Source organism: Acinonyx jubatus, chromosome A2 (assembly GCF_027475565.1).
Source record: "Acinonyx jubatus isolate Ajub_Pintada_27869175 chromosome A2, VMU_Ajub_asm_v1.0, whole genome shotgun sequence".
NCBI lineage: Eukaryota > Metazoa > Chordata > Mammalia > Carnivora > Felidae > Acinonyx > Acinonyx jubatus.
Genome location: NC_069383.1, coordinates 44,910,116 through 44,936,833, shown reverse-complemented (window position 1 = coordinate 44,936,833; position 26,718 = coordinate 44,910,116). Strand labels below are relative to the sequence as shown.

General features: G+C 37.9%; 1 protein-coding gene across 1 annotated transcript in view; it reads left to right on the top strand.

Moving 5' to 3' along the window:
- The window catches only part of AVL9 (AVL9 cell migration associated), a 67,798-nt gene that overhangs the window by 16,500 nt on the left and 24,580 nt on the right, over positions 1 to 26,718 (top strand). Inside the window, exons 2-8 of the mRNA XM_027075228.2 lie at positions 4,686 to 4,806; positions 6,282 to 6,367; positions 8,807 to 8,878; positions 18,951 to 19,040; positions 19,782 to 19,848; positions 21,471 to 21,511; positions 22,256 to 22,294. Coding sequence (XP_026931029.1) covers positions 4,686 to 4,806; positions 6,282 to 6,367; positions 8,807 to 8,878; positions 18,951 to 19,040; positions 19,782 to 19,848; positions 21,471 to 21,511; positions 22,256 to 22,294 — 516 coding nt within the window. The remainder of the gene's footprint in view (positions 1 to 4,685; positions 4,807 to 6,281; positions 6,368 to 8,806; positions 8,879 to 18,950; positions 19,041 to 19,781; positions 19,849 to 21,470; positions 21,512 to 22,255; positions 22,295 to 26,718) is intronic.

Genomic DNA, 26,718 nt, shown 5'->3' with positions numbered 1-26,718 from the left:
GAAATCAGCCATTGTTTTTCCCTCTGCGTCTGTTGTAATCATGTAAGTATGTATGGGGTGCCTGGGTGGCTTATTTGGTTGAGCACTTGACACTTGATTTAAGCTCAGGTCTCAATCCCAGGGTCGTGAATCGAGCCCCCACATGAGACTCTGCACTGAGTGTGGAGCCTGCTTGGGATGCGCGCTCTCTCCCTCTGCCCCTTTCCCCTGCTTGCATGTTCTCTCTCTCTCTCTCAAATAAAAATTAAAAAAGAAGTATGTAAATTACTGCTACTAATTGGGATCAAGATAGATTCAGTCGCATGAATATGAGTTGACAAAAAAATTTGAAATCTGCAGGATTTAATAATATTACCCTTTGGGGAGACATTTGGTATATCTGTTGTACATTGTATGTACTGATGTCCTATCAGACACTTTATTTGATCCCCAAATTTAAGTTAGAGTTTGGGCTGTGAACTTCCATTATTTTATTTCTTTTTTTTCTTTCTTTTTTTGTTTTTATTTATTTATTTATTTATTTTTTAACGTTTATTTATTTTTGAGAGAGAGAGTACAAGCTGGGGAGGGACAGAGAGAGAGGGAGACCCAGAATCCAAAGTAGGCTGAGCTGTCAGCACAGAACCTAACGCAGGGCTCGAACCCACAAACTGTGAGATCATGACCTGAGCTGAAGTCGGTCGCTTAACTGACTGAGCCACCCAGGCGCCCGTAGGGACTTTCATTATTTAGTAGTAACCCTACTGGATGATAATCATTCTAAGTGTTTCTTTTCTTTTTAGTCTTTGGAGATTGACTTTGGTTTTTGCCTATGATTTTTTCACATATACTTAGGGTTGCCATGTACAGCTCTACAGACTTTGCACAGCGTAGCTGCAGGAAGAGCCCTTCATGTAAACTGCAGTGATGGTGGTTCTGCTGGACTTGTGCAGTGGGGCAGCCAGCTGTCCCTACCTTTACTTTCTGTGGTACTGCTTAGTTTAATTGGCATTCTTGTCCAAATTGCCTTTTGATTCAATTGAGTAGTATTCGAGAAACTCTGGTAACTTCCATGAGAATTCCTTTTAAGCCTCTGTGCCATGGAATTGTGTCTGTCTGGATTGTTTTGGACTTATCCTAAGGGGAGTATATAGAGTAGTAAGTATTCAAAATTTGAAGAATATACGACTTAAGGTTTTAAAATCCCATTGATTGGGAAATAACACAGTCTTGTTAGTTTTTTTTTTTTTTTTTTTTTTTGTCCCCAGACACCAACCTGGGTATCCTGTATGTCAATCCTATTCTGCACTAACCACCCAAAGTTAGTGTCGAACTCCACACGTTTAAGGGCTCAGTCCCACAAGACACCTTCACTGTAGATGCCAGTACTGGGTCCCCAGGCTACCTGCACTTCTGTTCAATTTAGCCACAAATTTGGGGGTTCTCACACCCCTGTCTCAGGTTCTGTAATTTGCTAGAACTAGAACTCTGGAAAATGAAAGAGTTGCGTAGGACCAGATGTGGTGAAGGGGCACAGAGCTTCCATGTCCTCAGTGGACATGCTGCCCTCCTGGCACCTCATTGTCTTCAGTAACCTAGAATTACCCTGAACCCTATCATTTAGGGGATTTCATGGAACTTTCATTACATGGGCATGATGGATTAAGTCATTAGTTATTGGTGATTGCACTCAATCTCCAGCCCCTCTCCCTTCCTGGGAGGTCCACCTTTCTGGTGACCAGGCCCCATCCAAACGCTATTTAGTAGCCCCACCACTACCAAGTCCCCTTGTTAAATAAACTCAGGTACAGTTGAAATTGTCTTATAAATAACAAAAGGTACTCCCTTCACTCAGGAATTTCCAGGGCTTTAGGAGCTCTAGGCCAGGACCAAGAACAAAGACCAAATATATTTTTTATTATACCATACTTGAATAGTACTGAATAGTTTGTAAAGATGTTAGAAAAAAAAAGCACTCAACAATAGAAGATTGATTAAATAATGAAACAATACCAAATCACTGTTAAAACTGTTGTGTGTATGTAGGCACAGAAAGGAATTTGTGTAAACTGTTTTGAACTTGGTTAACATCTTCAGTTTCCAAATGCAAGAATTTGTTGGTAGCAAATAACACCAACATAAGAATTCTAGAGAGCTGCCAACACAGCACAGTGTATAATTTATGAAAAAGTTGTGTTCCCAAAGTTAGCTGCTTGAAATTTTGAATATATTCTCCCTGTTAAGGAACAAAAATTCAACTGAATAAATGTGAAGGTCTAATTGGCTTTATTAAGTGATTTGTTGAATCAGGTGGCATCCCATCTAGCAAGTAGTGGGGAGCTCCAAGGAGTTGTACAAAAATTTGGAAGGGTTTTATAGGAAGAGGGTGGGGCAAGGAAGTTATTAGCAAAAGAAAAGGAAGGATTGTTCCAGGCACTGTCCCTTTTTCTCCTTTTTCTTCCGTGATGAGAAGGGCAAGGGGGTTCATGGGTTACCTCATCTTCCTTTGCGGGATGGAGAGGGCCATATGACAGATTACCTCATCTGGTGCCAATCAGAAAGTTCCTGACTGACCAGTTAAGAGTTATTTCCTAGGGGGGTTGGAACTCTGGTTAGGTTAGGTATTAAGCCCTGTTTGGTGACTTAGCTTAAGTGGCTCCATTTTGGGCCTGTGGGTTTCCTTATAACACCTCAAAGAAACAATATTGTAAGTACTCTGGGCCCTGCTCAGCCTAAAGCCAACTTAATTTTATCCTTGGAATTCTTGGATTATATGCAGCATCTACACTTAAAACAATTTTATGAATTGACTTCATTTTAAGTTCCAACTAGAGTCCAAAACAGATCTTCATTCAGTAGAATGAGGAGTTGGGAGAATAGACTGAACATAGCAAAGCATCAGATATTAAAGTCTGACTATTGGTAATTTGTTAACTAAATCTTCAGAGAAGGAGATAGATTTGTACATCTCCCTTTGTGTCCAAGAGGATAGAATGGAAATAAGATTTCCTTCGAAAGCCAGTCACTATTCGCGGTTATCTTTTGCCCCCCTCCTTTTTTTACTCTAAAAGTAATGCATATCCATTTAGAAATAAATACCCATTTACTTAAAAGTCAACGATAATCTCAGTTTATTGTCAAGTAATGCAGAAAAAGTGTGTGCTAATATACATGCAACACAGGTAAAGCACATGAGACCAAAATATTAGTAGTTTGTGAATATAGATGGTTATAAGGTTATGTTCTTTCAACTTTTCTATAAGTTTAATTTTTTTCCAAAAGAAGATGGGGATAAAAAAACTTAACAGGAATATTCCTTTATCTCCAGTCCCCAACCCTATTCACCTCTACAGAGGTAAACTGTTAGCTTGTATCTTTTCAAGCGATGAATTAAAAAATTGATTTACAAAGATATAGAAGTACAATTTTTTGCATAAATGTAATCATAGTATAAGTAGAATTATACTACATTTACTGATATTCTGCTTGTTTCTTCTATTTAACAGGATGTATTACTTTTCTACTGCATCATAAATTACCACAAACTTAATGACTTAAAACAGTACATAGAAAGTCCCGGAGGTCAGAAATGGGTTTCACTGTGCTAAAATCAAGGAGTGCTGTGTTTCTTCAGGACACTTAGGGAAAATCAATTTTCTGGCATTCTGCAACTTTTAGAGGTCACCTGCAGTCCTTGCCTCTTGGCCTGTTCCTCAACCTTCAAAGCATGTTGAACCTTAGCATCTTCATATATCTTTGACTCTCTCTCTCTCTCTTTTTTCTTTTCTTTCTTTTTTTTTTTTTTTTTTTTGAGGGAGAGAGAAGGTGCAAATGAATGAGGGGAGGGACAGAGTGAGAGAGAGAAGCGGGACTCACCCATAGCACGGCTCGTGTTTTACCTGAAGTGGGGCTCCAGCTCACCTGATGTGGGACTTGAACTCACAAACTGTGAGATCATGACCTGAACCAAAGTCCAATATTTAACCAACTAAGCCACCCAAGTGCCCCCCAGGTCTCATGCATTTAATTCTTCCTTCTTCTCCACAAGTCTCGTTGAAATAACAAAAAGAAATAGAGAAAATGCTGATAAACTTGGAGAATACCAGAAACCGAGGGTGTTTACTAGAAACTTTGTTACTTCTACAAGACATGGTGTTGGAGAGATTTCATTGAACTTTTCACTGACCAATTCTCAGTCTTAAAAGAAAATAACCTGAAATGTTGATTAATGCCCACTCCTCCTCCTACCAACCCCGCAGCAAAAACAAAGCTCAAAGCTACACATATTGTGAGCAAGGGAGTCAGTTGAATGGAAGCAAGCCTAGATCTTGGCTTATACTTCTCGGCTTCTTTGTTGGACCTCTTCTGCTCAATTCAGTAGGATGTTGGTTTTTCTCAGGGCTTCATGGCTTTAGTTACCATCTCTTGATGACAGTTTCCAAATGTAAATCCAGTTACCACCACTACTATCTCCTATCCTCCTATGCACATTAAAATCCAAAAACCTTTAAGTCAGAAAGGGGAAAGGTCTTAAAAATCTTTCCTCCTTTTACTCCTTTTTTCTTTTTCCTCTTGTGTACCATAAGTTTGCTGATAATGCCAAATGGCATCAACAAGTATGTAGAGTTTAAAACTATTTTTGGCCATCAGGATAAAATGCTCCCTTTGATTAACAACCTTTTGGCTACCATTGCTTACTATTTTAGGTTGAATTCTCTTACCCACCCCTGATTCCAGGAGATGGACATGACAGCCACACTTTACCTGAAGAATGGAAGTATTTGCCCTTCCTTGCCTTACCAGATGGCGCACACAACTACCAGGAAGGTATGTAAACAATGGAGCAATTACTAGGTGCCCCCCCTTTTTTTTCTTTTTAATTTACCAAGACATCTTAGATTCTAAATATTTTGGTAAATGAAAGGCCTTTGGCTTCTTGTAACTATTTATAAAACACGTGTTTGTTTGGAGATGACTAGTCAGGCACTGGAAGATTTCCAGAGGAGTGCTGGGCTTTATGTTGGTAATGTTGTTGAGCATTGGCCACTCTTTTGCCAGGAGCACTGGCTAAATTAAGTATTTGGCCAGATTAGGACATCTGTTACTGGTAGCACTTTTCTGCATTTATTCTTGAGACTAGCTACTGTTTGGGGCTCTAGCTGCAAACTTAACTAGCTTAGTACACCTGTGCCCACCTGGGATTGCTTCTCCACCCCTAGAGCCACTGCTATTGCAGTGCTCTGCTTAAAGTTGCGTGTAAGGGGCGCCTGGCTGGCTCATTTGGTAGAGCTTGCGACTCAATCTTGGGGTTGTAAATCTGAGCCCCATGTCGGGTGTAGAGATTACCTAAAAGTAAAATCTTAAAAAAATAAAATATAAAAGTTTATGTGTCAGAGAAGCATGTTAACATCCTCAGAGAAAGCAACACTGTGAGGTTAGTACTGAGTCTCCTACCTATAAATGCATGTTTTGACTGGCTTAACAAAGGACTAAGTTTTATCATGGCATTAGGGGCTCTACCAAAACACCAGATTAAACTTGGTTTAATTATTTATTTTCCTAATATTTAAGAATTTTCATATGAAATGAAACAAAATGTTACTATGCAGTTTAACATAAAATCTAAATACATTATTTTTAAACTTACAAATATTTTGGTGTACTTTTTTATCATGAAAGTTTTTAAATAGAAAAAAAGTTTGAAAAAATAGTATAGCAAATATTCCACAAGTTTTCTTTATGTGTGTGGACAGTTTTGCCCTACTATCTGAAAGTCTAACACCATGTTGCAGACATCACGACACTTTACTTCTAAATACTTCAGTATGCACTCCTAAGAATAAGATCATTCCTCAGGATAACTTCCAGTACCATTATCACAGCTAAGAGATTTAACAGTAATTCGAGAATATCATCTAAGATCTAATCCATGTTCAAATTTCCCCAGTTATTTCAAGAATTTCTTGGATCCATCCAAGATTCATGAGTGGCCTTTCATTTTTATGATTCTCTACTTTCTTTTAATCTGGAATAAAGTATTTTCTGGGATAAGTGACTGTAGTTTCAACTTAATCTATTATTCAGCCTCCTGGTCTTTTGAGAATGCCTGAATGAATGTACACAATAAGGCAGTGAGAGGGATGCTAAGAAACCAGTGGTTGCAATGCTAGGTGTTAAGTATGACATGGGTTCCTCGTTACATCATCATTTTTGTTTTAATTAACTGCATATAATAACTTCAATTTACATTATTAATAAGGGTAATTCACTTTGGTATTTACATTTTTCTGTGTGTCTCTTAGATACTGTATTTTTTCACTTGCCACCCAGAAATGGAAATGGAGCTACAGTATATGGTATCTCCTGCTATCGGCAAATTGAAGCCAAGGTATGGTAGTACAGTGAACAACAAAAACACTGAGAGTGTTTTTAAAATTTTTATAAACAATTTGAAGTTGTTTTCCCAGTAGTACCAGTTTATTCACATGAATGTTTTTGTAAGTTGACATGGTAAGTATAATTGCCATAAAATAGTTTGTCCATTTTTTTTTTTTAATGTTTATTTTTGAGAGAGAGCGCATGAGTGGAGGAGGGGCAGAGAGAAAGAGAGAGGGACAGAGGATCCATAGTGGGCTCTGTGCTCACAGTGGAGAGCCCAATGCAGGGCTGGAACTCACAAACCATGAGATCATGATCTGAGCCCAAGTCAGGTGCTTAACCGACTGAGCCACCCAGGCATCCATTGTCTCTAGATAGTTGTACCTAAATTATCCATGTCTTCAGAATGCTGTATTTAAATTTTACAGTGTCCTTGAATTTTCTTTTTCTAATGTTTGGTATGTAATTTAGAAAAATTAAGTGATAATGTGTGTTGTATCTTAAGCAGCTGTTTAGAATTAGTGGAAAGTACTTGTAGCTTTGAAATACTTGCATGTTAATTATGTACAACTCAGATTTTGTTAATTCTTAAATTACCTGCCAGCTTAATGTCTGAATTACTATAATAGCTCTAATTAATACAAATAAGCCAAGATGGGTAGCTTCCCCTTTCATGGTTTGATTCTGAGCAACACTTTTTTGTGTCTCACCAGTTTTTTGTGGTGAAGATACTCTGTGAGTAAAAATCTCTTGCCTTTCGTTAGATCATTAATACTCTAGTGTTTCTACTAGAAACACTAGACTTTGGCTGCACATTGGAGTCACCTGGGGACCTCTAAATACTAGAGATGACTGGGTCCCAACCCCAGAGATTCTGGTTTAATGTTCTGGTTATCAGGTGATTGCAAACCTCCGCAGTGTTTTTTAACGGGAGTTACCTGGAGACCCCTTTTTTTTTTTTTTTTTTTTAAATACACAGCTGGCCTTTCCTTCTACTAAATTAGAATCTCTGAGAGTAAGCTTAGGTAACTCTAAGTTTTAAAAGGCTTCCTCAGGGAATAATTGTTAGTAAATCTTCTAAAATTTTCTTTAGCTTTTTATAATGACCATTTCAAACATGCAGATAAATGAAAAGAATTGTACAATGAACACCTGTATACCCACCATCTAGAGTCAACAGTAGTCAGCATTCTACCACATTTGCTTAGTGTGTGTCTGCTTTTTTCCCTGAACCATTTAGAAATAAATTGCAGGTGTAAATTCCACCATACCCAAAGTTGTTAACTACTGTGAAATAGTCCTTCATGTACAGGGCCTGAAATATAGGACACACCCAGTAAATACCTATGGAATGAATAACTGAATTTAAAGGTAAACCTGAGGGTAAGAGTTAGCTTGGTAGTTTTGTGCATTTGATTGCCTCATATACTATTACCCTTAATCTATGTTTACATGAGATGAACTAAATTGCTCCCCTTTCTTGGAGACTGTCCCTTTTACTCTAGTCCCCTATAGATTGCGCAGACACAAGTAAGATTATTTCCTCAAACTGTCGACATTAACAACAGTTCTCATGCTTCACATAGCCTTTAAATGGCATTTCATACCATCTGTCTCCCTTACCCATTGGGTCTGATCCACTCCACAGTATATTGGCATTGCCCATTTCTCTTAATATTTCTATCCTCACCTGATAACAGATATCAGAAGGACCTAGAGCCTAGGAGAAAAACTGATTCCCTTTGACTGAGGGTGAGACATGACAGATGAATCCAGTCAAGGCAGAGAGGTAGAAAACAGATTGAGGGAAGGCTGTATTCTTGACTTAAAGACTAGTCGTCAGTCATAAGTCACTTGAAGACACTGAGGCCCATTGGTCCTCAGGACAGGTGCCAGGAGATGTTAGGCTGTATACCACAAAGGGGAAGAGTAGTTCTTAGTTCGCTCACAGTTACCTAGAGTTACCTGATGATTAAATCAAGGCTTGTTCTTTACTAGCAGAGAATGTAGACCTCTTACGTGGTTGTTCTCACAGTCATCAAGGCATGAGTTATGGCTCAGGGCTGGGCTATAATACCAGTTTTCCAGTATAATCTAGGCCCTTCTCACCAGAAACAGTAGTCTCGGAGTGCCCATTTTCAAACCAGAACCAAGGACATTTGATTTGAATTATGGGTGTGGCAACTTAAACAAAAAGTATTCTCAGACGGTAAGTTCCTTGAGGGTAGGGATTGTCTCTCACTGTTACATTCTCAGTGCCTACCAGATTCTGGCACATAGGTTCCTGGCTGACTCATTCAATAGATATTTTCAGAGATTCTCAATACATTTGGAATTTAACTAAATGTTAGAATTTTTTTCTATCTCACTGCTATTTTTACATTGAAAGAGAATGATTTTTAAATATTTCTATGAAATATTATTAATAATGACTCTTTGTTTATAATAGGCATTGAAAGTGCGGCAAGCAGATATCACCAGAGAGACCGTTCAGAAAAGTGTCTGTGTTCTAAGCAAGTTGGTAAGAGACCAAATAACTCGTTAATGTGTTCGTTAACCATGGCAGATTTTTAGTTGAGAATAAGACATTATTAGAATAAGGAGAGATTTATGGACAGTAATAGATTAAAATTCATCAGGGGCCCATTTTTTATTCTTGTGCATCAGCTTTTTCTCTTTGCCTTTCAGCAGTTTTACTCTCATTTGCACCATTACCCACAACTAGATAAGTGGAAGGAAATCTTCTAGATAGGTTTTTGGGAAAGAGGTTGACACTTGCCCAAAATGAAGTAGCTGATATATTTCATTTATCCTTTTTTATTTTGTTTTTAAGACTTTGGATAATACTTTACTAAAACTCAGAATATCATAATCATTCAGATTGTATTGATATAAAAGTATATGACTCTTGCTATGAAAAATTGTAGCCTTAACTTGCTTTTTAAATTTTTTTTTTTTTTAACGTTTATTTATTTTTGAGAGACAGAGCATGAACAGGGGAGGGGCAGAGGTAGGGGGAGACATAGAATCTGAAACAGGCTCCAGGCTCTGAGCTGTCAGCACAGAGCCCGATGCGGGGCTCGAACTCACGGACTGTGAGATCATGACCTGAGCCGAAGTCGGAGGCTCAACCAACTGAGCCACCCAGGCGCCCCTTAACTTGCTCTTTAAAACTTAAGATTTTTGAGGAATGGAAATGACATAATTATACAATAGCAATGCTTTACAGTTGTTTCATCCATGTACAAGTTGATCAGATGCAGGTGTATAATTTTAACTTTTTATTTTTAGTAGGAAATGTGTAACACTTCTTATTTTCCATAGTTCCCTATTAAATCGTTTGTAATATTCCATTTTTATTACTAATAGGATATTAACACCTTTACTGGTAACATCAAACGACCAATTCTACATATAAAATATTATCCCCCAAGTCCCTTTTGTGGGGAGAAATCCAGATCTCTATCATGTTAATTATCTTACAGCTATATGATTATTGAATACAATCATTTCTGCATTTAACCTTCAATCAAAATGGAGAATATTTCATTTGCCTAGTCACCAAATGTATGTAGGTTTTGTTTCATTATGTCTTCTACATTGTCCAGTTTCTTACATCCACCGACAATTTGAATGTAGTTTGCTTAATATAAGTTGAGATTTGTAAAATAGGATTTATTTTGACTTTTTAGTACTAAGCTTTAAAAAAAATCCTGGATAATAATAATAATATACTGTGAGCCTTAATAATAAGATTTTGAGGATCAGATATTTCTTCCAAGATCTTAGTTTTACATAGAGGGCAAGAATAGACTCCTTAAAAAAAAAAAAAAAAAAGGAATGGATGTAAAAGACCCTGATATCAGAAAATTAATAGATTGTACACAGTTTCTAAAATGGTAGCCTGAAAAATAGAATTCAATGAATTACTTTTTTTTTTTAATCGATGAATTACTCTTATACTGGGCCAGATAACCAAAGCATAGGAGTACCAGATGTTAAAGCAAACACATGTTGAAAGGCTTCCTGAGTAATCTTTCTTCAAAGAACAATTATAATAACAATAAATGTCATATATCAGATGACTATATGTCAGGTATTAATTCAATACCAGACACTTTTTAGATATAATTGTGATTTGAATCCTCATGTCAAAACAGACCTAAGTATTTGTTGCTTTCATTTTACAAAGAAACATGTAGAATAGGGAAAAAAAATGTCTAACTCTCATAGACCATGTAACTACTAAGTGATAAAATTGGGGTGAAGATCCGGGTTTTATCTGTCTTTAAATAAGCATAGGGAATAGGGAGAGCTAGCTTATGCAGAAAGGTTTGATGGTTCATAGTGCATTGTAATCTCTATATAAAAATATAATGACTCTATACTTAGATATTCTGGATGGTAATAATGATATAGTAACAGGGATATTGGTGGTGGGAGGGGACTCTTCCAGTGTTACTTCTATTAACTAATTGTATAATAATTATATACAGCATTGGTCTCTGCATTCTAAGAAGGACATAGAAATCAGAAAACATCTAGAAAGTAACATTGAAAATAAAAAGGATGCAAATGATGTAAGAGGGTCTTAAATAGAAGTAAGAATTAAGGAATAATTTTGTTGAAGCATACAAAGGAATATTTTGATAAAGGACACAGACCAGTTGTTCTAAGCCTCCAAAGAAGACAAAAAAGGGAAATGGACTTAAATTTAATCATGAATGTTCAATTAGATATAAGAACCAGCTATTATAAGGATGATTAAATGTCACCACAAACCAGTGTAACTGTAGAATTAAAATGTCATAAATTTTATAATGACTATTTGCAACAACATGGATGGAACTCTATAGAGTATATTATGCTAAGCTAAATTAGAGAAAGACAAATATATGACTTCACTCATGCAGAATTGAAGATGCAAAACAGATGAACATAAGGGAAGGGAAGCAAAAATAACGTAAAAAGAGGGAGACAAACCATAAGAGACTTAAATACAGAGAACAAACTGAGGGTTGCTGGTGGAGTGTTGGGGGATAGGCTAAATGGGCAAGGGGCATTAAGGAAGACACTTGTTGGGATGAAGACTGGTTATATGTGGGGGAGAGTCACTGCCCTTGAAATTATTATTGCACTATATGCTAACTTGGATATAAAATTAAAAAAATAAATAAAAATAAAAGGGAAATTTTTATAATGACTAATGTTTAAGTGCCTTTCTTTTTAAGATTTTTTTAATGTTTATTGATTTTTTTAATATAATTTATTGTCAAATTGGTTAACATACAGTGTGTAAAGTGTGCTCTTAGTTTTGAGGGTAGGTTCCTGTGGTTCATCACTTACATACAACACCCAGTGCTCATCCCAACAAGTGCCCTCCTCAATGCCCATCACCCATTTTCTCCTCTCCCCCACTCCCCCCATCAGCCCTCAGTTTGTTCTCTGTGTTTAAGAGTCTCTTATGGTTTGCCTCCCTCCCTCTCTGTAACTATTTTTTTCCCCTTCCCTTCCCTCATGGTCTTCTGTTAAGTTTTTCCAAGATCCAGATATGAGTGAAAACATGCTGTCTTTCTCTGACTTATTTCATTTAGCATAATACCTTCCAGTCCATCCATATTGCTGCAAATGGCATGATTTCATTCTTTATCATTGCCAAGTAGTATTTCATTGTATATATAAACCACATCTTTATCCATTCGTCAGTTGATGCACATTTAGGCTCTTTCCATAACTTAGCTTTTGTCAAAAGTGCTGGTATAAACATTGGAGTACGTGTGCCCGTATGAATCAGCACTCCAGTATCCTTTGGGTAAATTCCTAGTATTGCTATTTCTGGGTCATGGGGTAGTTCTATTTTTAATTTTTGAGGAACTTCCACTCTGTTTTCCAGAGCAGCTGTACCAGTTTGTATTCCCACCAACAGTGCAAGAGGGTTCCCATTTCTCCACATCCTCACCAGCATCTGTTGTTTCCTAAGTTGTTCATTTTAGCCACTGTGACCCATGTGAGGTGGTATCTCACTGTAGTTTTGATTTGTATTTTCCTGATGATGAGTGATGTTGAGCATTGTTTCATGTGTCTGTTAGCCATCTGGATGTCTTCTTTGGAAAAGTGTCTATTCATGTCTTTTGCCCATTTCTTCACTGGATTATTTGTTTTTTGTGTGTTGAGTTTGGTAAGTTCTTTATAGATTTTGGATACTAATCCTTTATCCAATATGTCATTTGCAAATATCTTTTCCCATTCCGTCGGTTGCCTTTTAGTTTTGTTGATTGTTTCCTTTGCAGTCCAGAAGCTTTTTATCTTGATGAGGTCCCAATGGTTCATTTTTGCTTTTAATTCCCTTGCCTTTACAGATATGTCAAGCAAGAAATTGCTGCGGCTGAGGTCAGAGAGGTTTTTTCCTGCTTTCTCCTCTAGGGTTTCAATGACTGTCTCACATTTAGGTCTTTCATCCATTTTGAGTTTATTTTTGTGAATGGTATAAGAAAGTGGTCTAGTTTCATTCTTCTGCATGTTGCTATCTAGTTGTCCCAGCACCATTTGCTAAATAGACTGTCTTTTTTCCATTGGATAGTCTTTCCTGCTTTGTTAAACATTAGTTGGCCATACTTTTGTGGGTCCAGTTCTGGGTTCTCTATTCCATTGGTCTGTGTGTCTGTTTTTGTGCCAATACCATACTGTCTTGATGATTACACCTTTGTAGCAGAAGCTAAAGTCTGGGATTGTGATGCTTCCCTCTTTGGTTTTCTTTTTCAATATTACTTTGGCTATTTGGGGTCTTCTGTGGTTCCATACAAATTTTAGGATTGTTTGTTCTAGCTTTGAGAAGAATGCTGGTGCAATTTTGATTGAGATTGCTTTGGGTAGTATTGACATTTTAACTATTTATTCTTCCAGTCCATGAGCATGGAATGTTTTTCCATTTGTGTCTTCTTCAATTTTCTTCATAAGTTTTCTGTAGTTTTCAGCATATAGATCTTTTACATCTTTGGTTAGGTTTATTCCTAGGTATTTTATGGGTCTTGGTGCAATTGTGAATGGGATCAATTTCTTGAATTCTCTTTCTGTTGCTTCATTATTGGTGTATAGAAATGCAACTGATTTCTGTACATTGATTTTATACCCTGCGACTTCGCTGAATTTATGTATCAGTTCTAGCAGCCTTTTGGTGGCGTCTTTTGGGTTTTCCATGTAGAGTATCATGTCATCTGCAAAAAGTGAAAGTTTGACTTCTTCTTTGCCAATTTTGATACCTTTTATTTCATTTTGTTGTCTGTTCATACTAGGACTTCCAACACTATGTTAAACAATAGTGGTGAAAGTGGACATCCCCGTCGTGTTCCTTCTCTCATGGGGAAGACTCTCAGTTTTTTCCCCACTGAGGATATTAGCTTTGGGCTTTTCGTATATGGTTTTTATGATGTTTAGGTATGTTCCTTCTGTTCTGACTTTCTTGAGGGTTTTTATTAACAGAGGATGCTGTATTTTGTCAAGTGCTTTTTCTGCATCTATTGACAGGATTATATGGTTCTTATCCTTTCTTCTATTAATGTGATGTATTTGCGAATACACTGATTGGTTTGAGAATATTGAACCAGCCCTGCAGCCCAGGAATGAATCCCACTTGATCATGGTGAATAATTCTTTTTATATGCTGTTGAATTCGATTTGCTAGTATCTTATTGAGAATTTTTGCATCCATGTTCATCAGGGATATTGGCCTGTAATTCTCCTTCTTTGTGGGGTCTCTGGTTTGAGAATCAAGGTAATGCTGGCTTCATAGAATGAGTCCAGAAACTTTCCTTCCATTTCTGTTTTTTGGAACAGCTTGAGAAGGATAGGTATTAACTCTTCTTTAAATGTCTGGTAGAATTCCCCTGGGAAGCCATCTGGCGCAGCACTCTTCTTGGGAGATTTTTGATAACTGATTCAGTTTCTTCACTAGTTAAGGATCTGTTTAAATTTTTTATTTCTTCCCGTTTGAGTTTTGGTATTGTGTGGGTACCTAGGAATTTGTCCATTTCTTCCAGGTTGTCCGATTTGTTGGCATGTGATTTTTCATAATATTCTCTGATAATTGTGTTTCTGAGGGATTGGTTGTGATAAGTCCATTTTCATTCATGATCTTATCAGTTTGGGTCCTCTCTTTTTTTGAGAAGTCTGGCTAGGGGTTTATTAATTTTATTTATTTTTTCAAAAAACCAGCTTAGTTTCATTTATCTGTTCTGGGTTTTGTTTTGTTTTGTTTTTATTCTGTATTGTTGATTTCTGCTCTGATCTTTATTATTTCTCTTCTTCTGCTGGCCTTGGGGTTTCTTTGCTGTTCTGCTTCTAGTTCCTTTAGGAGTGCTCTTAGATTTTGCATTTGGGATTTGTTTCTTGAGATAGGCCTGGATTGCAATGTCCTCTCCTCTTAGGACTGCCTTTGCTGCATCCCAAAAGGGTTCGGACTGTTGTGTTTTCATTTTCATTTCTTTGCATATTTTTTTTAATTTCTTCTTTAATTGCCTGGTTGACCCATTCTTTCTTTAGTAGGATGTTCTTTAACCTCCATGCATTTGGAGATTTTCCTACCTTTTTCCTGTGGTTGATTTCAAGTTTCATAGCATGGTGATCTGAAAATGTGCATGATATAATCTCAGTTCTTTTATATTTATTGAGGGCTGTTTCATGATCCACTGTGTGATCTGTCTTGGAGAATGTTCCATGTGCACTCAATATAAGGTGTATTCTGCTTTAGGATGAAAAGTTCTGAATATATCTGTCAAGTCCATCTGGTCCAGTGTATGATTCAGGGCCATTGTTTCTGTATTGATGTTCTGCATAGATGATGTGTCCATTGTTGTAAGTGGTATATTAAAGTCCCCTGCAATTACCACATTCTTCCCAATAAGATTGTTTATATTTGTGATTGTTTTATATATTTGGATGCTACTGAATTGGGTGCATAAACATTTATAATTGTTAGCACTTCTTGATGGATAGACCCCATAATTATGGTATAATGCCCTTTTTCATCTCTTGTTACAGCCTTTAAACTCCAGTTTGTCTGATAGCATGATAAGTGGTTCTCCATCCCCTCACTTTCAGCCTGAAGGTGTCCTCAGGTCTAAAATGGGTCTCTTGTAGGCAGCAAATAGATGGGTCTTGGGTTTGTTTTGTTTTTTTGTGTTGTTTTTTTTTTTTTAATCCATTCTGATACCCTGTGTCTTTTGATTGGAGCATTGAGTCCATTTACATTCAGTGTTATTGAAAGATATGGATTTAGAGTCCTTGTGTTATCTGTAGGTTTCATGCTTGTAGCGATGTCTCTGGTCCTTTGTGGTCTTTGCAACATTCCATTCAGAATCCCCCTTAGGAGCTCTTGTAGGGCTGGTTTAGTGGCGATGAACTCCTTCAGTTTTTGTTTGTCTTGGAAAACCTTTATCCCTCCTATTCTGAATGACAGGCTTGCTGGATAAAGGATTCTTGGCTGCATATTTTTCTCATTCAGTACATTGAATATATCCCACCACTCCTTTCTGGCCTGCCAAGCTTCAGTAGATAGGTCTGCTATTACCCTTATGTGTCTGCCCTTGTAGAGGCTCATCTGTCCCTAGCTGCTTTCAGAATTCTCTCTTCATCTTTGTATTTTGCCAGTTTCACTATGTTATGTCAACGCAGAAGATCAATTCCTATTACGTCTGAAGGGAATTCTCTGGATTTCAGTGTCTGTTTCCTTCTCCAGATTGGGGAAGTTCTCAGCTATGATTTGTTCAAGGACACTTTTCACCCCTTTCTCTCTCTTCTTTCTCTTTTCTATCAACACCTGTGATACAGATATTAATACGTTTCATTGAATCACTTAGTTCTCTAATTCTCCCCTCGTGGTCTAGAATTTTTTTTATCTCTTTTTCTCAGCTTCATCTTTTTCCATAATTTTATCTTTTATTTCACTTATTCTCCCCTCTGCCTCTTCAGTCCTCGCTATCACAGCCCCTCGTTTATTTTGTGCCTCATTTACAGTATTTTTTACTTCATCATGACTATTTTTTAGTTCCTTGATCTCTGCAGCAATAGATTCTCTGCTGTCTTCTATGCTTTTTTCAAGCCTAGCGATTAATATTATGACTATTATTCTAAATTCTTGTTCGGGGGCACCTGGGTGGCTCAGTTGGTTAAGCGTCCGACTTAGGCTCAGGTCATGATCTCACAGCTCGTGAGTTAGAGCCCTGCATCAGACTCTGCTCAGAGCCTGAAGCCTGCTTCAGATTCTGTGTCTCCCTCTCTCTCTCTGCCCCTAACCCACTTGCATTCTCTCTCGCTCGCTCGCTCTCTCTCTCTCTTTCTCAAAAATAAACACTTTAAAAAATTTAATTCTTGTTCAGTTGTATTATTTATATATGTTTTGATCAATTCTTAAGCTATCATTTCTTCCTGGAATTTCTTTTGAGCATTCTTCTGTTTCGTCATTTTGGCTAGTTTTCTGTCCCTTATGTGTTTTAAAAAGCTTGTTGTGTGTCCTGTACCTGCGAGCACTAGTGTATTAAAGAGGGGTCATACACTGCCCAGTGCCTGGCCTTCAGGAGGTGTTTTTTGGAGTGTATTACTTGCTCTCTGTTGTGACTGGTTGCTTCATCTCCCTGTTCATAATGATGTTTTGGACCCTCCACCAGGTGTGCTTTGATTTTTTTCATTGAAGTAGCCCTGGAAGAGAAAACAAAGACCAAAAAAACAAAACAAAAATAAACACCAGCAACAGCAAAACATCGGGGTGGGGGCAGTGTTGATGTGAGAGGCCTTATCCCATACAAAGAAAGAAAGAAATGACAGGGGCGGGGGAAAAATAAAATAAAATAGACCAGCCAGAGAAACTATACAGCTTAATCCAGAGAGAGAAAGAGGAAAATAAAGGAGATACAGAACAGGTATAAAGAGAATAGATTAGATATGTCTGCTTAAACAAACCAACAACCAAAATAATCAGACTAGAGGAGAGAAGAAATAAAAAGCAGAAAAGGAAGAATATATATATATATATATATATATATATACACATACACATATATACTAAGAATTGTCCAAGAATTAAATCAGAAAATGCAAAACCACTGGGTGCCTTGGAACCCGTGGCAGCATTGGTCTGGAGGAGGGGCTGCCTAGTTCATCAGCATCAATTCCCGCTCCCGTAGATACAGTTACCAGGTGTGGAGGGGCGTGGTTTGGTGGGTCCCGCCTCCACTGTGGGCCCACTGTCTGTTCCCTGAGGCCCTACCTTGTTGGTGATGGGGAGAAAAATGGTGACAACCCAGTCTCTCTTCCCTGCACTGGGTGTCCCAGACCAGTCTATTTAGGCCATCCTCACAGTGGCACAGGCATGAATACGGCAGTTTGTCCCGCTCTGCCAACTCCCGCGCCTCCCTGAGGCTGGACTTGGATTTAAACCCTGATGTCTTAAATATGTCCCAGTTCTGGGGAAGTGCCTCTCCGCACCACCGATATATGGCCTCTGACTAGCGGGCACAGGCCGTCTTTGTCCTTTGAACAGTTATGTACCTTCTTCCCACTGCACTCCAGGGAGGGATTGCTTTCTCCCACTGCGGACTGCACCTCTGAACTACTTACTGAGCCTGGGGCTGGCTCCCCTCATCCCCAGGTGCCCGAACAGGGCAGCCGGCCCCAGTCTGGGGAAAGCTCAGCAGTTAGCGGTTTTATCTATGTCCATCTCAGTCCGTGGTTTTTCTCTTGTCCAGATATGCTTCCCCAGCCTTTCTCTTCCCTTTGTCTCTCCGCAGAAGGGGATCCCACCCATCCCTGCCTACACTGCCCATTTTATCTCTCCCAGTTCACAGTCACGCACCTATGGCTCTCCAGGTTATCCCTGTGGGCCCTTGGAGAAGGCTCTGTCACTCTGCAGCCTGGACTCTTGGAATTCAAAGTCCTTTGGCCTCAACACTGCTGTGTTTGAGGGACAAGGGAACTTTGGGTTCCCCTACCTCTCCACCATGTTGGATCTCTCCAATGTTTATTTTTGAGAGAGAAAGTGCGTGCCCATGTGCGCACGAGTGGGGGAGGGGCAGAGAGAGAGAGAGAGAGAGAGAGGGAGACACAGCATCCGAAGCAGGCTCCAGGCTCTGAGCTGTCAACACAGAGCCTGATGCTGGGCTTGAATCCACGAACCACAAGATCATGACCTGGGACCAAGTCAGATGCTTAACTGAGCCACCCAGGTGCCCCCGTTTAAATGCTTTTACCCTGTGTTATATTAATTCTGGAAACAACCTCATAAGATGTACTGTCTTTTCATGTCCTGGTGTTCATATCAGCAAGCAGGTGTGGGGAAATTTGGTGCCCAGGGTCATGTAGCTGAGTGATGCAATAGACCCAAGACGTCTGCCCACACACGCTCAACCACTGTACTCCAAGGGTCAGGTGCTTTTCAACAGCAGCCATAGAGCTAGAACAGATTATTTAACAGCTCTCAGCTGTGAATAGTAAGATACTAAAGTTGAAGTTACTCTTTCTCCCTGTTCTCTTTCAATTACAAGTTTGTAAGGTGTTTGATTTTTTCCTATTACCAAACTAATAGTAATTTTTTCTTCTTTAAGCCTCTCTATGGCTTGCTTCAAGCAAAACTTCAGCTCATTACACATGCATATTTTGAAGAGAAGGATTTTTCCCAAATTTCCATTCTAAAGGTAACTATATCCCTTTATAGCTGTATTTGGCTGAAGACTGTTTCATGAATCAAGTAAATCTTGTCAACAATATTGTAAAGATAATCTTTTGTTAGCTTAAGAAAGACATTCTTCTTAAGAATGGCAAGGGATTTGCCCAAAATGTACAGATCATATTTATTAAATTTAATCATACTGCTTTTTATTAAATAATGACTACAAAGAAGTGCAAGTAAGTGCCTCTGTTAATGGATAGTAGCTCGTTTGCTATGGCATTGCTTTTCTAAATTTGCTTATTTTACTTATTTACTGCACAGTGTGTTTATATATTAGTCTTCTGGTTTCTATCTCCCAAAGCAATAAATAAATAAATAAATAAATAAATAAATAAATACTACGTGACTATTTTACTAAAGATGGATAACATGTTTTTCTCAGGGCTGCCATGAATGTGTAGAACATGGATCTCTCCTGGATCCTAGTGAGTGTAGGACAATTAGGTGTTTACCAAAGAAGTAGAGGGAACTTAGCCTACAATCCATACCACCATGTGAATGAACTAAGCTCTTAAATGAAGAGGAAGAGAAGGAGGGAGTGCTGGAAACTGGTAAGGTTTCAGAGAGACCTTGATTATTTCTAAATTTAGGGTATGGCAAAACAAACTGTCTAGGTTAAAGAACCAAGTTTTTCCTGGTCATCATACCTCTAATTTAGTGTCTGAAATGATTGTAAAATGTTCTAAATTGAGTCTATATTTTATAGGAGCTTTATGAACATATGAATAGTTCCTTGGGAGGAACTTCATTAGAAGGATCCCAAGTATATCTTGGTAAGTAGCTTTTCTACAGATCAGAAGAAATGCCCTCATTTCTTTTTGTTCGGTAAACCAAGTTGCATGTAAAACTGCATAATCAAAATTAATTTTCTATAAGTGATCTAAACTTAAATTCTTCAGTGTTTGATGTTGTTTCCTTAAATATCTTCTTCACTAGTATTTGTATTGAAAAGAGTTACAATGTAATTGTAGCGATATTTGGAACTATTACTGTATAAATCACATTTCTGCTTTTCAGAGTAGTAGTGGAAGTGTTTTCTTTTCCTTATGGTAACGCTGGCCAAGTCAATTCCCTTTCATGACAGGGAGAGCAAGAGAGAGAGAGAGAGATCTGCTCAGTTCTTTTTTATCCTAAGATTTTTTCAAGTAGGGGGTTTTGTTTATACTGTTCTGACAGTCCAGGATATTCATTGGTGTCCACGTTGCTCAATAGGCACTCAATAAATATCCTTTTTATGATTAGAAAAAAAATTTGCATCACAGTGATTTATGCTCACTGACTCGGTTCCTATTTTAGCATGAAGTAGCTAAACTGTAGTAGTTCCCCTTTATAATCCTGTGTATAATGTAAGCTGGTCACAAAACTCCTAAGAATATATGTTTCTCTGAATTATTTTCTCTAGTCCTATGACAGATGTTCAGAGAAGACTATGATGCAGAAATAATAGCCATGGAGTGTGGCGAACAAAAACCATATTTAAATGATTGCCACTATAGTATAAGCTTTGTAATATCTAAACTTGTACGATTTGTAAGATACTTGTAGAATGGGGAGAAAACAGTAGAGCTGCATTGCCCAGAGCAGTAGCCATTAGCCTCATGTGACTATTTACATTTAGATTAGAATTAGTAAAAGTTAAATAAAGTTAAAAAGTCAGTCTGTCAGTACACTTGATACATTTCTTTTTTTTTTTAATTTATTTTTAGAGAGAGCACCTGTGTGCAAGTAGGGGAGGGGCAGAGAGAGGGAGAGAGAATCCCAGGCAAACTCTGCAATGACAGTGCCAGGCTCGCACTCATGAACCTGAAGATCATGACCTGAGCCGAAACCAAAAGTTGGACACTTAACTGATGGAGCCACCCAGACACCCCAACTTGGCTGCATTTCAAATGTTCATTGGCCACATGTGGCTACTGTATTGGACAGCACAGATGTAGAACATTTCCATCATTGTAAAAAGTTCCATTCGACCATGCTGTGTTTGACTGTTAATAGTTATTTGAGAAATTCTTTGTTTTTTGGTTTTGGGGTTTTTTATTTTGAGGTGGGGGAGAGCGCACACACATGAGCATGTGTGTTGGGGAAGGACAGAGAGGGAGAGTGAGAATTCCAGTGCGGAACCTGACACGGGGCTCAGCCTCATGAACCATGAGATCATAACCTGAGCTGAAATCAAGAGTCCGACATTTAACTCACTGAGCCACCCAGGTGCCCCAGTTGTTTGATTAAATCCTGAGTATATGTGTACATAATGGAATATTACATAAGTATTTTAATATTTGCATATTCTTACCATTCCTGTTTTTTACCCGCCTTTCTTTTGATGGGGAAAAATCTTTCTTTAACAAAACCCATATGTTGTCATCACAGATTAGCTTTCTTGTTAACATTGTAGGTCTGTCTCCTCGAGATCTTGTGCTTCATTTTCGACATAAGGTATGATACCTTATTTAATTTATGATGTATTAAAGTTGTATTCATTTAACTTAGTAAATTCCATGTGCTACAAGGTCAAATGGAGATTGTGGCATACTAGGTTTTAGTTCTTCTAAGACAGTACTCATAAGGATAAAAGTTGAAAGTGTTGGTAGTGTTAGTGCTTATCTGATAGAAAGTTTTTAAAGTACTGTATAGGAATACTGTCTATTTCTATGCAGGAGAGGATACTTTTTTCTGTTGCCTTTGTAATTTCAGATATCATGAAGTTAGAGCAGAAAGAACCCTGTTTTAATCTTGCAGAACACTTTATATGTTACTCATAGTGAAACATTTTCCCTTAAAATATCTATACTTATCTGATCTTTATTATTAAAGTATATGCTGACTGGGACATATACCCATTGATTATTCATTTAACAAACACTTATTGAGTATCTGCTATGTGAATGCCCTGGACATCCAGAAATAAATGAATAGTCCCTGCCCTTTAAGGAGCTTGCAAATATTTCAAGCAGAAATGCATAACTTTCCAAAAAGCACAATTTGTTAGAGATTTAAGGGGTTCTCACATTTTTTAGAAGACACATAATTTTTTATTTTTCAGCATAAGTTAATAATTTCCAGTGTATTTTTAAGCATTATAGTTAATATTATTGATTAAATGATCTATGGTTATGTTTGAGGAAGGGAAAAAGGAAATAAGCATGAGTTTATTTTAATATAGTATTTTTTTTTCTTTAGGTCTTAATCCTGTTTAAACTAATTCTTCTTGAAAAAAAGGTGAGATTTGAAGGAATGAAATATTTAACATTGACATTATTGACATTTCTTACTATATAAACTTAAAACCTAATTGTGAATCATAAATTAAGACTTTTTTTGTCTATCAAATTGTGGTATACTGAAGCACCTATTATTCACTACCATAGAAGTATAAATTTGTGTAGTCTTTTCTGGGGACAATTTGACAGTATCCAGTTATCAGAATAGTTTTGACTACAGGGAACATAAAAGTCCAATTTAGGGGTTCCTGGGTGGCTCAGTCAGTTGAGTGTCCGACTTCGGCTCAGGTTATGATCTCACAGTTTGTGAGTTTGAGCTCCACGTCGGGCTCTGTGCTGACAGCTTGGAGCCTGGAGCCTGCTTCCAATCCTGTGTCTCCCTCCCTCTCTGCCTCTCCCCAACTCTCAACTTTGTCTCACTCTGTCTCTCAAAAATAAATAAATGTAAAAAATAAATAAATAAATAAATAAATAAATAAATAAACACAATTTAAACTGACTTAGGGGCGCTTGGGTGGCTCAGTCGGTTAAGCATCTTGACTTTGGCTCAGGTCATGATCTTGAGGTTTGTGAGATCGAGCCCTGCGTCGGGCTCTGCTGACAGCTCAGAGCCTGGAGCCTGCATTGGATTCTGTGTCTCCCTCTCTCTCTGCCCCTCCCCCACTAATGCTATGTCTCTCTGTCAAAAATAAATAAACATTAAAAAAATTGTTCTTTAAACTGACTTAAATAATATGGATATGTATTGGCTTACGGCAGACTTCAGGACTGGTTGATTAAATGGTTCTACAGTATAATTAAGTACCCAGATTTTTTTCCATCTCTTTGCTTTACAGTCTGCAGTGCTAGCTTTATCCTGAGCCTGGTTTCCCTTGTAGTGTAGGTTAACTGCCAGTTAATTGCCAGATAACTGGTCTATACCTATTCCCAAACCATTAAAAAGAATCTTCCTTCCAGTTTGTTTAGACCCATGAGGCCATGTGCCTAGAATGAATAAAAAACTGTTGCCAGAGAAGTACATATACTGGTTGGTTTTAACTTGGGGTCCACACCACTCTCTGGTACAAAGAGATGGGATTGCTATGATTTTAGACCAAGGTTCTACAAATGAAGGTTCTACCAAATCTGGCCCACCCCTGTTTTTATAAATATAAAGTTTTATTGGAACACAGTTATACTCATTCATCTACTTATCACTAAGGGTATTTTTGCACTACAGTGGCAGAGTTGAATTGTTGTGACAGAGACTATATATATTGCCTACAAAGGAAGAATTCTTACTATTTATAACCCTTTATAGAAAACGTTGGCTTCGGGGCGCCTGGGTGGCTCAGTAGGTTGAGCTTCCAACTTTGGCTCAGGTCAAGATCTCATGGTCTGTGAGTTCCAGCCCCGCGTTGGGCTCTGTGCTGGCAGCGTGGAGCATGGAACCTGCTTCAGATTCTGTGTCTCCCTCTCTTTCTGCCCCTCCCCCACTCATGCTCTGTCTCTCTGTCAAAAATAAATAAACATTAAAAAAAAAAAAAAAGCGTTGGCTTCACCTCTGGTTGAGACTAATCAGGAGCCACCCTTGGATCTGGGGCCAGTTTTTTGTTATTGTGTTAAGTTTACTTATTTATTTTGAGAGAGGCAAGCACACACAAGCCTGAGTGGGGGTGGGGCAGAGAGAGAGGGAGAGAGAATCCCAAGCAGACTCCTCGCTGTCCGTGCAGAGCCCGACATGGGGCTAGATCTCACAAACGGGGAGATCATTACCTGAGCCAAAATCAATAGTTGGATGCTTAACCAGCTAAGCCACTCAGGGACCTCTGGGGCCAGTTTTATATACCATATTACTGTGCTAAGCAGAGTAGGGGTGGAACAGTTGTTGAAAGTCAGCCATTTATGGCTGGTATGGTTTAGTCTAGTATGGTTACCTTAAAAGTATTTATTCCTGGAGAGCCTGGGTGGCTCAATTGGTACCCCAACAATGTTTTTAACTTCTTAACCAAATTTTTAATTGTTGTAAAATACACGTAACATATAATTTACCATCTTAACCATTTTTAAGTGTATAGTTGAGTGGCATTACATACCTTCACATTGTTGTGCTATCATCATCATCCACTCACAAACTCTTTATTGTGCAAAACTAAAACTGTGTCCCTTAAATAACTTCCCATTTTCTTATTCCCACTGACCCTGACTTATGGTTTCTATGAATTTGGCTACACTAAGTTCTTATATAAGTGAAATCATTCAGTATGTCTTTTTACGACTGGCTTATTTTACTAAGCATAATGTCCTCAAGGCTGATCCATGTGTCAGAATTTCCTTCCTTTTTAAGGCTGAATAATATCTGTTGTACATACCACATTTTGTTTCTCCCTTCGTCCTTTGATGGACATTTGGGTTGCTTCCACCTTCTGACTCTCATGAATGGTATGTGTACATCTCTTCAACACCTTGCTTCCAGTTGTTTTGTGTATATACCCAGAAGTGGTATTGCTGGACCAGACGGTATTCTACTTTTAATTCTTTTGATGAACCACCATACTGTTTTCCATAGTGGCTGCACCATTTTACATTCCTGCCAATAATGCACAGGGGTTCCAGTGTCTCTACATCTTTACCAACATTTGCTGTTTTTTAGTTTTTCGATAGTAGCCATTCTAATAGGTATGAGGTAGTATCTCCTGGGTTTAATTTGCATTCCCTAATGGTTAGTAATGTTGACCACCTTTTCATGTGCTTATTGGTCATTTGTATGACTTCCTTGAAGTCTGTTTAAGTCCTTTGCCCATTTTTTGATCAGGTTGTGGGTTTTTTGTTGAGTTGTAGGTTTCAAACTTTGGTATTCATAATAAAAAATGCTTTACATTGCAACCCAGAGCACATATAGATACACGTATCTGAAACAACAATCTTGCAAAATAGAACTTAAACTAGTTACATGCAGTGGCATTTATGATCATGTATCTTTATGTAATGTGGCAAATCACAGGTACACTCTTTTCATATTGATTTGATGAAATAAGGCTGCCCTTTAATGCAACATTTGGTTTCTCCATACTTGCAAAGCACTCAAGATTACTCTGTAAGGAAAACATAGACAATTGGGGGTACTGTGCTCTGTCAGATAGCACTTGAGTGTCACTAAATAATTTGTTTATAATGGGAAAAAAAACTCACCTAAGCAAATCTTTGCTTGTTTTTTTTCCCAACCAATTTAATGATGACCATTGTTACATTTCATGCAATATCTAATCCTGTTCGTGATTTTTTTCTCAGTTTTTATTCTGAAAAATGTCAAACCTGCAGAAAAGTTGATAGAATCCTATAATGAACTGTTATACCCTTGATCTGCATTTACCATTTGTTAACATTTTGCCACTTTTGCATTATATTGCTTTATAGATGTTCATTTTTTCCCCCTGAATCCTAATTTTAAGATCATGGTACTTTACCCCTAAATACGTTAGGATATATTTCTTTCTTAAGACTAAGTGTATTCCCATATAAGATACCATTTTCACGTTCAAGAAATTGTAACATTGATGCAATAAATGACATCTAATCAGTCCATTTTCAAATTCTTGAGTTGTTGTAATAATGTCCTATAAACTAGTTGCTGTTTCCACTTTGGGGACTAAGAATCATGTACTGCATGGTAGTCCTCTTTAATCTCTAACAGCTGTACCACCTTGCTGTTGTTTTTGTTTTTCGTGTCATTGGCTTTTTTTTTTTCTCCCCAAAGAATCCAGACTAGGGGCACCTGGGTGGCTCAGTTGGTTAAGTATCAGACTCTTGATTTAGGCTCAGTTCATTGATCTCACGGTTCATGAGGTCAAACCCTGCGTCAGGCTCTGCACTGACAGCACATAGTGTGCTTGGGATTCTCTCCCTCTCTGTTTGCCCCTCCCCTGCTTGCACTCTCTCTCTCAAAAATAAACAAACACTTAAATCCAGGCTAAAGTTTAAGATTATATTTGCCTGATTATTTTCTTGTGGCTAGTTGCAGCTTAAACTTTTTTGGGCGAGAATACTATACAACTGGTGGTGTGTCCTCCACAGAGTTATCACACCAGGAGGCTCATAATTGTTGGTACTATCGCTGGTGATGTGAAATTTAATCATTTGATTAAGGTGGTAGTTGCCAGATTTCTTCATAGTGAGGTACATGTGTTTCTATTTACAACTAATAGCTAATCTGTGGGATGATAAATTTGAAGCTATGTGAAGAGCCCCTTGCCCAACAACCTTTCACAATAGTTTTAGCTCCCACTGGTAATTTTTAACTGAATCATGGATGCTTGGTGATTTTTTTTGATTCTTTCATTAATGTTTTATTTATTAGGTGTTACTCTTCTGTAAAGAATCTTCCCTTCTGTACTCCCCTCTACCTTTTTTGTTTTGATATTGTAGACCCAGGATTTTCTAATT